This window comes from Oratosquilla oratoria, chromosome 9 (genome assembly GCF_046742065.1).
Source record: "Oratosquilla oratoria isolate Oo_2021 chromosome 9, ASM4674206v1, whole genome shotgun sequence".
NCBI classification, from domain to species: Eukaryota; Metazoa; Arthropoda; class Malacostraca; order Stomatopoda; family Squillidae; genus Oratosquilla; species Oratosquilla oratoria.
In genome coordinates, this window is record NC_134785.1 from 43,807,722 (window position 1) to 43,822,336 (window position 14,615).

Here is a 14,615-nt window from a genome sequence, read left to right on the forward strand (position 1 = left end):
AAGAAAGAAAAAGAAAAAACATATATGGCTTGTGCGTATATCTCGCCGTCTCTGTACTCTCTCTCTCTCTCTCTTCCTTACGCTTAAGCAGAGCCGGTCGTGAGAGTCGAGGATGACCAGGCTGAGGTCGAAGCAGGTCCAGGTGGTGCCAAGGATGAGGAGAAGGGCCACCAGCAACTGGAGCAGGTGGTGTAGTCGCTGGTGGTGCAAGGTGGCTGGAAAAGAGAGAAAAACAGATCAAACTATCAATAATTGAATCGTATGGGTGACTCACCACGGTCTTGGATCACGTGTTGTACTCGTGATCGGCAGGTATTACCCCCTCGTATGAGAGCTCAACGTTCATAAAGGGGCTCGTCTGTAGGTAATGTTGAGACCAAACACACACACACACACACAACTCAATTCCCTTGTGTGTGTGTGTGTGTGTGTGTGTGTGTGTGTGTGTGTGTGTGTGTGTGTGTGTGTGTGTGTGTGTGTGTGTGTGTGTGTGTGTGTGTGTGTGTGTGTGTGTGTGTGTGTGTGTGTGTTTTACAGACGTCGGAGAGACACATCTCCCCGTCATTCGTCGCCTTCGAGTCCCACCAACACCCTCACCTCCATCTGTAGGTGCAGCCCCCATGGGCTGGCATTCAATCTACAGTCTGGGATCAAAGTCTCACTCAACACAGACTGCAGTCTAAAGATCTCTAACCACAGAGATCTACAGGAAGACCCGAGGACCGTTGCCATCCGCTGTGGGGTTGCGGGTTTCTAGTCCGAGAAACAAGATGCAAAAATGAATCACCACACTCCTTTTTTTGAGTTAAATATATATAAATATATATATATATATATAATATATATATATATATATATATATATATATATATCATATCTATTCTAACTGCCGTCAGGTGATTTTATTCAGCTAGGGAAATCTGGACAACGCCTGAAAGGGGAAATGGGTGACAGCCGAAATGATTTGGGTCATTTGTCACCGTGAAGGGAATAAATGAGTTATGTATAAAGTCCGCCCACCTCCATTGACGAGTCCGCAATAGCCCTCGGAGCGACAACATCAGATATATAAAAAAAAAAGGTACTAGATCTCGGACTGAAATGAGAATATTATCATTATTATCATTATGATAATAATAATAATAATAATAATAATAATAATAATAATAATGATAATAATAATAATAATAATGATGATGATGATGATGATGATGATGATGATGATGATGATGATGATGATGATGATGATAATAGTAATAATAATAATAATAATAATAATAATAATAATAATAAATAATAATAATAACAATAATAATAATAATAATAATAATAATAATAACAATAATAATGATAATGATAATTATATATACATACATATAATAAAAGCTTTTCCCCCTTTACAAGGGAGATAGCCAAAAAGCAAAGGCATAAAATCCACTCCCACCCATTTCATCACCAACATACTTCACTCCCATCCACCCCCTTCCCTCTTACCTTAGCTCCTCCTGGATGACGGGTCATCCCTGCATCTTGTCCACTGCCCTGGGTCAGAAGCAGTGTCGCAAGACACAGCACATCTACAGCAAGGCCGCTTCATTAAATCGGCGACCCCCCCTCTCCGTCCCCTCATACAGAGAAGGAGAAGACGGGGAGGAATCCCTTCGGGCTGCGTCAACTTATTTCTCATACATACTCCCTCACCCCACATCCCCCACCCACTCCTCCTCATGCATCAAAGCATCATCCATATACAACCATTCTCCATTCAGCCCTAGCTTCTGTCCTCTCCCGTCCTTCCTCAACAGACATTCCCTTCTTTCGTAATGCCCCTTTTACCCCATCCATCCATCTCATCCTAGGTTGTCCCCTCATGTTCACTCCTTCCACCTCTGCCTTCCACACCCCTTTTAATAGTATTTCTTCAATCATTCTTTCCATGTGTGTCCAAACCAACCCAATACTCTTTCATCAACCCTATCTCCCAACTCCCTTTACAACCCCGTTCTCCTCCTCACCTCCTCATTTCTCACTCTATCCAGCATAGTAACCCCTATCATACTTCTCAGACACCCCATCTCAAATACATTCAAACTCCTTCTCTCTTCCTCTCTTATGTTCCATGTTTCTGCCCCATACAGTGTTGTCGGCATAATCATTCCTATTAGCATCCATTCACAAAATGTCTATTTCTCATTACACTTTTTAATCCACCAAGGCATTTACTCGCTTCTCTCAATCTACATTCTACCTCCACCTCCACTCCTCCCTTTCTCGCCACATTCAAACATAAGTATCTAAAACTATCCACTTCCTCCAGTCTCTCTTAATGCTCACTTCCAGTTTGCTGCCACTATCTCCCCTTGTACATCTCGTCACCTTACATTTACCTACATTTATCTTCAACTTCCTTCTTTTGCACATCTTACTAAACTCTGTCACTAATTTCCTCAATCCCCTCTCTGATCCTGCTATAAGCGTTGTGTCGTCAGCAAACAACAACTGGTTTATCTCCCATTTCTCCATTTTCCTTAATAATCTCCAATCCCTGACCCACTACCTTTGCATTTACCTCTCGCACCACACCACCCATGTATAAATTGAATAGCCAGGGTGACATAACACATCCCTGACGAAGTCCCACCTTTACCTCAAACCACTCACTCTCTCCAATTCTAATCCTGACACAAGCTCTATTACTCTCGTAAAAACTCTTGACTGCTCTTAACAGCCTTCCTCCTATCCCATATATATTCAGTACCTCCCACAGTGCCTTCCTGTCTACCCTGTCATAAGCCTTTCCCAAATCCATGAAAGCCCAAAATACATCCTTACCTTTTCCTACAGCTTTCTCACATATCTGTCTTACCACAAAAATCTGATCTACGCAACCTCTACCTGTCCTAACCCACACTGTTCCTCACCAATTACTCCCTCTGTTCCTCTCCTAATCCTCTCAATCAAGACCCTCCCATAAGCCTTCCCAACTACACTTAACAACTTGATCCCTCTGAAGCTACTATAATCACACTTGTCCCCTTTTCCCTTGTAAAGTGGAACTATACAGGCACTCCTCCAGGCCTCCGGCACTCTACCCTCTCTTAAAGGTCAACTGAGAAGGCTTTGGATTTCTTTATTTGTTGTTACTTCATGTGTGAAAATATAACTTAGAAGTTAGAACACTAAAATGCACGTTTCTAGTATATTATAGTTTTCATTTTATCCAAATAGCATTATCTTAAAAGTGTCTGATAGCAGACGAACTTTTCAATGTCGTAGTTACATTTTCCACCTCTAGGACAACTGATGACGTAAGGTTTATTTACATTCTTGGACATGGCCAATGATACGAAAGTGATTTCACATCGAGTGAAGGTTTATCGGATTTGGATGCCAAGCTTCATATTTACGGGCAAAAGTTTCAAGGATTCATGAATTACAAATTGTTTTTATCTGTGATAAGTTACAATAAACAGGCATATGTCGCAAAGAGAATAGAGAAATCATTTGACTGAAGGGGATAGGAAGACATGTCTATAAAATTATCTGCCATAGGTAGTGGTTGCCGTGGGGGAAGAGAAGCCATCAATCATATGCCTGGCACTGTCACCATGGTCACTTTCACATTCCATCTCAATTTCGCTGGCAGTAGTACTTGCAGAAGGTGAATATTCATAATAGGCACTTTGTAACAGCTGAAAAAATCATTAAGTCTATATCAGTACGAATTCCTTTCTCCTAGTCCAGGATAATTAGGCTTAACTCCTGCTGGGGTTCCACTTTTTTGACAAAAAAAAAATAATTTGGTTGACTCCAAATGACAAGACGTGGTCGTAGGGCTATTAAGGAAGCCCCTGTCATCATGGTCATGCCTATCACCCTAGCAAGCCTATGTCATGCTTGTACCCCTAATCTGCTTAGGCCTAGCCCAAAAATCGTTAGTCAAGCCTCACCATGTTTATTAATGATTGTAAGTGACAGCGTACATAACACAGGCCTACAATATACACGTGATACAAACTGATACACCTATCTCCAGTTAGTCAAGCCTAACCATGCTTGTTAATGGTTGTCAGTGACGACGTAGATAACACAGGCCTACATATACACGTGATACAAACTGATACACCTACCTCCAGTTATCTTTTTTCAATGACAGTGCTCCTTCGACGGCGTTTGCTTGCCGAACCTGGGGTCTTGTCGATGACAAAAATTGTCGGTGTTGCATCTTCTTTTAGAATGGGATTCATGCTAATTCCTAGTGACTCGGCAAGGCCAGGGTCCCGAGTGTACTTTTTTTCGAAATGTTTCGAACAGAGTTTCGCTTTCAATCCAGGCTTCCATGACTCGTGCCGTCTGCACCGAATGATCCAGTCCTTTTTGCGAACAGGATCTTTCGGAAAAGAATGAAAATGAAGTCCATCCGAAGCAGAATGTTTCGTCGAATCACTGTTGCAATTTGCGGCGACACAATAAACCATTTTCGAACTAAATACTTGATAAAACCTTGCTAACACACGAAATATGACAGATCACTGATCAAGTTGACAGCGCAGCTCGGCATTTTATAGTGCACGCATATGGATGTATCAGAATGTAAACAACGAGGCTAACGTCACAGCCTTACGAAAACAGCCCAAAATCATCTCCTACCGATATTTTGATATGCCTTTTTATCACAATGCGTAATAATTAGGACCTATTTTAGCATTATGTTATCAAAAGGTGACTCAGCTATACATCTAGCAAATATTCACTACCTCTTTGAAAACCTCAGTTGACCTTTAAACAAACGTTAAATAATCTCACCAGCCAGTCCACCATTACTGTACCTCCTTTTTTTTCAGACATTCTGCTTGACATCCATCCAATCCAGGTGTCTTACCTGTTAACAACTGCCTTCACTTCATCTTTCTTTATTTCTCCTCCATTTCCCTCACTCATCACGGTCATTTTCTTAGCGCTTCCCAGTGCAACTACCTTTCCCTCCCTATCCTCCTTCACATTTAGCAACTCCCTAAAATACTCTGCCCATCTTCCTCTTACTGCCTTCTCTTCCATTATCATCTCTCTACCTGCACCTTTTATCTTTTCTTTTCTACTTGATTCGCCGCGCGTAGCCCAGTGGATACCATGTCGAACTCATGAGCTGGTGGTCGTGAGTTCGATTCCCGGTGCCCAATTCGTGCTTCTTGCGTTAGTTTCCGACAGCCCTGGCCAGGCGGGAAGGCGACCCAAACATCGGAATGAGAAAAGCGCGGCTTACTGCAACTGACAGGACCTGCTTTATCAGGGATTTCTCACTTAACACTTCGTGGGAGTGGGATAGTGATTTTAGAGTTTCATAATAATAATAAAAACGATACTAATGATAATAATCATAATATTATCAATGATGATAATAATAACAATAAAGACGTGTAATAAATTTAAATAATAATAATAACAATAAGAATAAGAATATACATATACCAAGGGCTTTTTCTCCTTTACAAGGCAGGTAGCCAAAGTCAGTCATAAATCCACTCCCATCCATTTCATCCCCAACATACTCCCGTTCTCCACCCCTCCTTCCCTCCCTCTTTTCCTGGCTCCTCCTGGATGACGGGTCATCCCTGCATCCCGCCCACTGCCCTTGGTCAGAAGCAGTGCAGCAAGACACAGCACATCCACCGCAAGGCCGCTTCATTTAATCGGCGACTTCCCCTCCCCGTCCCCTCCCGCAGAAAACGAGACGGGGAGAAATCTCTTCGGGCTGCATCAAAATATCATTCACACATACTTCCTCATCCCCCCATCCCCCACCCACCCCCTTTCATGCATCTCAGCATCATCCATACACAACCGTTCTCCATTCACCCCTATCTTCTTTCTCTCCCTTCTTTCCTCAACAGACATTCCCCTCATTCCCAATGCCCTAATAAGAATATAAAGGAAAATAAAACAGTATTCTAGCCTCGCTGAAAGGCTGTGGCTCATTCCGCTTCGTTCCCGTCTCGCGATAACAAAGTCCCTGGTTCGAGCCCCACCAGTTAACGATGAATGCCAACTGTTCCAGCACCTGGGTGCATGGGTGACAGGCGTAAGATCATCATCTTACGACTCATTCCATGATGCTTACAATTTATATAATTTATTCTGGCTAGCGCGCTCGGGCTATGTTTGTGTGTGTGCGCGCGTGTGTGTGTGTGTGTGTGTGTGTGTGTGTGTGTGTGTGTGTGTGTGTGTGTGTGTGTGTGTGTGTGTGTGTGTGTGTGACTGCATTTGATTACGTATGTATTTACCTATATGTGAATTCACCTAACTGTAGTATACATACACAGGAAGGGAGCTATGCTCGAGGGATCCTGTCTCTTATTCCCTTTATCAAAAGTATTTTCAAATACCATGTCTGTATCCATTTTGTTATATATCATCACCTAGGTTATTCCAAGAACTTATGTATCTGTATGGTGTGTGTGTGTGTGTGTGTGTGTGTGTGTGTGTGTGTGTGTGTGTGTGTGTGTGTGTGTGTGTGTGTGTGTGTGTGTGTGTGTCTGTGTGTGTGTTGTCTTGGGGAGGAGGAGGGAGAGGGAAATGGGAGAGAAAGGTGCAAAGAGGTTAGGCAAAGGTGTCTTTGGACTGACTTAAATCAGCCCAAGAAATTTAATCTACTACTAGAAAGTATGACATGGTTTGAGAAAATACAGATTAACAATACTCGTAATGTGTAGGTTGCGCCCGACAGTTGGATCTGACAGCATGCAAGCAGAATTCAAGATAATCAGACTATTATGTGTATATATATATACATATATATATATATATATATATATATATATATATATATATATATATATATATATATATATATATGTATGTCTATATATATATATATATATATATATATATATATATGTGTGTGTGTGTGTGTGTGTGTGTGTGTGTGTGTGTGTGTGTGTGTGTGTGTGTGTGTGTGTGTGTGTATGTGTGTGTGTGTGTGTGATATAGGGCTTCACCGAATATAATAAGGTGACACCATAGAAATATCACCAGAAACCAGTAGGCACGGAGGTGAGATTACTGCCAACCCCCCTTCATAGCCAATATGAACAGCACAACCAAAACAAAACCGGGCGTTCCTGTTGGATCATCGTCTCCTAAAGGTCCAACCGCATTGCCACCGTCCAGGCAGATCCAAGTCTTGGACATTAAACAACATGAAGAAAATGAAGATCTATATTTACAACGTAAGAAGTCTCTCAGAAGATCACAGGCTGGAGAGTTTAATGGAAGAACTAGACAACATCAAGTGGGACATCGTAGGACTGAGCGAAGTCCGAAGAGCGGAAGAAAAGCTGATACAATTACAAGATGGTCACCACCTGTTCTACTATAGAGGTAAGGACAAAGAAAGATCTAGTGGAGTAGATTCTTGATAAACCGAGAGGTTGCTGGTAACGTAGTCAAACTCAGTAGTTTGTCAGACAGGGTAGCTTGGATTGTGATTAGGCTGTGTAAAAGGTTAACTCTAAAAATAGTTCAGGTTTATGCACCAACTTCACAGAGTTCAGACGATGAAATTGAGTCGTTCTATGATGATTTAAGTCAGGTGATGGATAAAGAAAAATCTAAGTACACGTTGGTAATAGGCGACTTTAATACCAAAGTGGGGAAGAAGATGGGCGATGAGACGTGCATAGGTAAGTTTGGAGTAGGTGAAAGAAAGGACAGAGGCGAAACGTTAGTAAATTTTGCAGAGAACTACAACATGAGGATAATGAACACTTTATTCCAAAAGCGTGTAGGTCGTAAATGGACGTGGAGAAATCCAAATGGAAAAACAAAGAACGAAATAGACTTCATATTAGGAGATGAGAGCAAAAGCGTTAACAATGTTACCATGATAAATAAAATCAACATAGGCAGTGACCATAGAATGGTAAGTTGCACAGCTAAATTCAGTTTCAGAGCCGAGAGAAATAAACAAATTTTAAGAAAGAAAATAAGCCTTGCAAAGGTTAAGGATAATAATAAGAAATTTCAGTTAGAAATCAAAAATAGATTCGAAGCTCTAAGAACTAATGAGGACACCGTGGAAGATATGAATTTGAATTTAGTGAATATCATTAGGGAATCGGCAGAGAAAATAGGAAGTACAAAAAAACATTAGAGAAAATAAATACTCCCAAGCTACAAATGACCTGATTAAAGGAAGAAGGACCATGCAGATTAAAATCAGGAGAAACGAAATAGAAAGAGTAGAACTAAACAAGCTTATCAACAAAAGGCAGAGATTAGAGAAAAGAAAGAGAAACATGGATGAAATAGAGGAAACTATTCGGAAGGGTAAAAGTATTAAAGTGACCGAACGCAAACATGCTTTAGAAAGACAGCAAATGATATGTTTGAAAGATAGAAATGGAGAAATAATTAAATGTTGAGAGAAAATGGTAAAAAGAGTAGAAGAATTTTAACAAGATCTTTACTCGTCGAAGACTATAGTTGAATCAGTAAATTCATGTGTAGACGTTAGTAGTGTACCAGAGATTACAAAGGAAGTAGAATCTGCTCTAAAAACTATGAAACAAGGAAAAGCACCTGGGGAAGATGGTATATCGATAGATCTGTTGAAAGACGCAGGAAAATTAGTTCATATTAGATTAGCTGAGTTGTACACCCAGTGCTTACGTCAAGAAAGCGTTCCTGAATCGTGGTGCAATGCTATAGTGATTTTGCTTCATAAAAAAGGAGACCAGAAGGACATTAGTAACTATCGACCGATTAGCTTGCTATCAAATGTATATAAAGTATTCTCCAAGGTCCTTACAAATAGACTAAGTCAAGTTTTAGATGTAAACCGAGAGAACAGGCTGGCTTTAGGAGCGGATATTCGACCCTAGACCATTTGCAGGCGATGAACCAACTAACCAAGAAAACGACAGAATACAATATACCTCTGTATTTAGCTTTTGTAGATTACGAGAAGGCCTTTGACTCAGTAGAACAAATAGCAATACTAAACTCGCTACGCAAGCAGGGTACAAACGAACAGATCGTAAAAGTTTTAGAAAAGATTTATGCGGAAGGTACCGCTATAATTCGACTACATAAAGATACAGAAAAGATCAAAATCGAGAAAGGAGTATGGCAAGGTGATACAATTTCACCGAAACTTTTTACAGCTTGCTTGGAAGATATTTTCAGAAGATTGAGTTGGGAAAAGAAAGGATTAAAGAATAATGGCGAATATTTGAACCACCTAAGATTTGCGGATGATATTATTCTTATTTCAGAGCAGGGCTGTGGAGTCGGAGTCGGAAGCAATTACGGTGTCACTGGAGTCGGAGTCGGAGTCGGTAAAAATATACCGACTCCGACTCCAGTTAAATTTACACTTTATAAGGCCTTCGTTTAGTCTATAGAGTTATGCAGTGCACTCCTTATAAGTAGATTATATGAAAAAACATAATTCTATATGATGTAATAAATCTCATCTTCTTGTCTTCGTGGTCATTCCACTAAACCCCCAAAACGTCCTTGTGCAACGCTGGCTTTCAAATTTATACATAGACCAATAAACATCCAAAGTATTACTTGAATAAATTAAATAAACACCTCCATTTTACACCTGTTGACACACAGTCACCTGAGCTGTAATATTCCTGTCAAGTTCCATATGCATCGTTTCCATCACTCCATCAGTTTGGTGGTTTCTCCCGCTGCTGTGTTGCCAAACAGTAGGATAATTATGATTTCAACTGTAGACTAACGCAATAATACTATCTCTTCTCTCCTTTCCCCTTCTTTTTCCCCCTCTATACTTTTTAACATTGAATTATTGAAATAAGGATATCTAAAGCTGAAAAAATCACGTTTCAAACATGCTCAGCTGTATCTTGTATTGTACTCGTATCGATAAGATCGGTTCCAGAACCAGAGTAATGTCCATCGCAATAATCGCATAGCAATACCAGTATGTAGTTTTTTTTTTTTTTTTTGTATTTGCAAAACTATGTATGTAAAAAAGTCTTACATATATTTCTTATTATCAAGTTTGTATATCCTTTACAAAGGTTATATTTCAACTTTTGTTATAAAGTACAGTATTTTTGTTTTTGAAATGTACTTATCACTTATTTGCAACATCATAGAATGTACTTATCAGTTATCACTTATTTGCAACATCATAGAATCTTTTTTTACTTAATTTTCTTCAATATTCTTTCAAAAATGTTATCTCTACTTCAGTTATAAAGTATTAATCAAGAGGTCAAACATAGGAAAGCCACACTATAACATATATCTTTAATCTTTGATATAAACAAGTTATAATGATATGTCTACTCAAGATTGGAGCGTGTGTTGTATAGGCTTTATAAAATATGTAAGCCATAATCAGTTAATTACATGAAGAGGAGTCGGAGTCGGAGTCGGTGGTGCCAAAAATAGAGGAGTCGGAGCCGGAGTCGGAGGTTTTGTGTTCCGACTCCACAGCCCTGTTTCAGAAAGAGCAGAAGACTTGCAAGATATGCTGAGTGATCTAAACAAGGAAAATGTCAAAGTAGGTTTAAAATGAATAAAAGTAAAACCAAAGTAATGTTCAACACGAAAGTTCAAAGTAAAGAGATTGTAATTGATGATGAGAGTCTTGAGGAAGTTGAAGAGTATAATTATTTAGGCCAGATGGTGAAAGTGACGAAAGATCTTGATAATGAAATAAAAAGACGCATTACAATTGATTGGAAGGTGTTTGGTAAGTATAATAAGATCCTGAGAGGCTCTCTACCTTTATGTTTGAAACGTAAAGTTTACAATCAATGCATTCTACCAGCAATAATCTAAGGGTGTGAGACTTGGAAACTAACGAAGGCAATGGAAACAAAACTAAGGACAGCACAGAGGAGAATGGAGAGATCAGTGATGGGAATAACGCTGAGAGACCGAAAGAGATCAAGTTGGGTGAGAGAGCAGACTAGAATGAAAGATATTGTGGAAGCAGTAAAGAGAGGAAGTGGAATTGGGCAGGTTAGTGCGAACGACTGATGAGCGATGGAGCAAGTGTGTTACTGAGTGGACGCTGCGAGATGGGAAGCGTGGAAGAGGGAGACCAGACAGAAGGTGGAGAGACGAGATTGAGAAGTTTGCAGGAGTATGTGGCAGAGGATGGCGCGGTCGTGTGAATCATGGAATGCTATGAAGGAGGCCTTTGTTCAATAGTGGACTCAGGATGGCTGATTTGATTGATTGATTGATTGATATCCAGTTATTTATTTGGTTGTTCATTTTATTCACTGTTTTATTTTTTTATTCATTTACCGCTTACTTCTTCATTCTAGTTATTACCTAATAATCATTTCGTTATCAACTATTAGTAGGATTACGATAAATGGAGAGAGGAGGTGCATAGTGAATATCCATTCTTTCTCGAACGCACATTCAATTGTTTACCTATGAACTTTGTTTTATTTGTTGATTTATTAATTGTTTACTTCTTAATTCTATTTATTACCTATTAGTTATAGATAAATAATTGTAACAAGTTTATTTGGCATTGAATCAATATACATGAAGTGCAGATAATGAAAAGAACAGTTCGAAATAACAATTACAATTGCCAAAGATAACACAAAAAAGCATGTAAGCTTATTTCCGTTGTATCTATTAATTAATTATTACCTATTTGTAAAAATTCGATAAATGGAGAGATGAAGTCCAAAGCGTAAATCCATTCTCGAACTCGCATAATTGAGTCGCGCCAATTACTTTACCTTACCGGGGTGCCGTATCAACTTGGACGTTGGGCACCATGGAGCTCCATTCCTGTCTGCACATGGCTCCTCTTTTAACAAGATGGCACTTGTTATTTCTTCTACTACAGATGTCCTTAACCCGCCTACATATTTTCTGCGTTGTCTTCTTCTTGCCCTCTTTCCTTCTATTTTTTTTTCCATTAGGCACGTTGTTGTTTTCTCATGACGTGTCCTTCAAAGTGTAACTGTCTTTTCCTGATAATTGTTATCATTTCCCTCTGTGTTCCTATTTGCTACAGTATTTCTTCGTTTGTTTTAAAATCTGTCCATGAAATTTTCAGCATCCTTCTCCAAATCCACATTTCTACTCTTATCCTGTCCTGCATCTGTTTAACCGATGGTCCATGTAATAATACTGACCAAGTGTAACATTTTACAAATATTTTACTTGTTCTTATGTTTATTTTATTGTTAGTTACTGTTTAATTTTGTTGAAATTGTTTTTCGTTAAGGCTATCCTTCTCTTTATCTCATCGTCGCTTTTCCCATCCCAAGTTAACATGCTTCCTAGTAAGTGAAATGGTCCACCTGTGTCAATATTCTTCCTTCTATTTGAATTCTTACCCTTGGACATTCTTATTTTTTTTTACATTACCATCACTTCTATTTTCTTTTTATTCACTTTTAGACCTCGTATGATTATACGTATTTGTACATGTATATATGGACGTACGTATGTATGCGTGTATGTGTGTATACATGAGCGTATGTTTATACGTATTTGTACATGTATATATGGACGTACGTATGTATGCGTGTATGTGTGCAAACATGTATACATGTATGTAAGTACGCACGGTATAAACGTACGTGTACAAAAAGTTACAAAACACACAGGTGTTTTCATCTTTCAAACTTTTCATCTCTCCAAGTGCTAATAAATCAAAACAAAATAATAATAACAAAAACAATTATTATTATTATATGATAGTCATTGTCTGTGTGTTGGTGTGTTACCCACAGACTCAAAAAATGTTGATCCGATCTTTATGAAATATGGAACATAAGATCTAAGCATAAGGGCGGGTATGTTTAGTTTTATTTTGAGGGGCGTAAAGGTGGCATAGCCTCATGGAAATATACATATTTCCGATTTTCACTCAATTTGGACCATGGATATTAGACACCAATTGAACAAGATTCCCAAGATTTCAACTTATTCAGATAATCGCCCTGATCGAGGTGCGTAAGCCCCATATTTTAGGCTTTTTTACAAGATCCGGCACCATTCTATGGAGTTTCATGAAGACTGGATTTTAGATTCTAACCATGAGGATGAGCTGCATGGAGTATATAAGGGTTGATTTCAATTTTCGTAAGAGGGAGTGCAGGAGCCCCTGTGAAAATTCATACACTTTAAAATTTGTTAAATTTGAACTATAAATGGGCAAGTGGGCGTGGAGGGGTACAACCCCCATCAAAATTCTTATATTTCCAATTTCGATTAAATTTGAACCATAGAATAAGAGTCACGAGAAATATTCCCAAATTTTCAGTTTTGAAAGTAACTCATCGGAAGGGTTATTCTGATATCACCTCCAAAACTTAATTATTGTTAATTACTTGCATAAGAATTCAAGTTATATCAAAGTACTATTTAGTTATTAAAATTATCTGAGTTGTTGAAAATTCGTTCTTTCCTTTCGAAACCCGGTTAACGACGGGTTTTTCTGCTAATATACAATATTGTCTGTATGTTCATGTAGCTTGTATTCCCTATAATTATGTGCACACTAATTTTCAACTTACCCATAACATTGTTGATTTTCATGGCTCAGCGTAGCCAATCAGTATAATTATCATACAATTTCCTGGCGCACTCCAAGTTTCTGTCCCGTAAAGTTTTCATGTTAGTACGACACTTGGCATCAACCAATACTCGCATACAGAAACTAATCAAGTACAGCACAAATGTCTCTTACTTGACATCATTGATACCACAGAATACTTATCAAAGGTGAATCTAATTTAGCCTATCTTGAGAGAGGCCACTTCTCGCAATGTAGCACTTGAATTATCCATGTTAATTATATATACAATTGATCACTATAGATGTGGGACTATGTACCGATTGCCACGAAGGTCAGCCATGTCTGCTGCTAACAGCGGGACCTGCCTTACTGGACTACGCCACCGATGGCTCCAGCTGATCATTTCACACCACGTCATGCCGCCTCGCATTCATCATTTTGCAAATGTGTTTCAACGTGTGCTGCAATACACTAGTATAGGTACATGAAAATGAATATATATACACCAGTTGCTTACCTGAGGTACCTGATAAAACTAAAGAAACTGCTTGGAATTTTTGTTTAGAAGCGCGAACCCGATGTGAACATTTGTGAAATGTGTACTACACATTATTCGACTGCATTTACAAAGTCAACCTTTCAATATGGTAAACCTGAACAAATGTTGTTGTTTTTTCTGATTAATGTTAAACAGTTTCATTCAACTTAGGAGTGTCAGACATGAAAAAAGTAATAATGTTCAACTGATCGACACTATCTTGTCCCGAGTTTGACCCCTGAACCAAATAAGATAATCTACTATTAACTAAAATATGGAAGGCTTCGTCGCCAGGTTATCATGGTGAAGGGGTTATACTGCTCTATATTGAGTGGGCCATACGAGCGCACTTTTGATAGCAAGTTCAGAACCCATACTGCCATATTGAAACCATCAACCCTGGTTTCAAGTACGAAACGAAAACGAAAGTTCACCACATTCTGAACGAATTGGTGTTATCATTAATTAAATCAGACTATAAATTTCCACCAGGTGGTGAAGCTTGAAAAGCAAAGGTTAACCGTAATATTATAATCA

General features: G+C 39.0%; 1 protein-coding gene across 1 annotated transcript in view; it reads right to left on the minus strand.

The window, feature by feature from the left end:
* The window catches only part of LOC143027928 (beta-1,3-galactosyltransferase 1-like), a 30,652-nt gene extending 16,734 nt beyond the window's left edge, over positions 1 to 13,918 (minus strand). The window contains exons 1-2 of the mRNA XM_076189575.1: positions 13,539 to 13,918; positions 82 to 215 (exon numbers count right to left, since the gene is read on the minus strand). Coding sequence (XP_076045690.1) covers positions 82 to 215; positions 13,539 to 13,560 — 156 coding nt within the window. The 5' untranslated portion in view covers positions 13,561 to 13,918. The remainder of the gene's footprint in view (positions 1 to 81; positions 216 to 13,538) is intronic.
* Between the last annotated feature and the right edge of the window lie 697 nt (positions 13,919 to 14,615).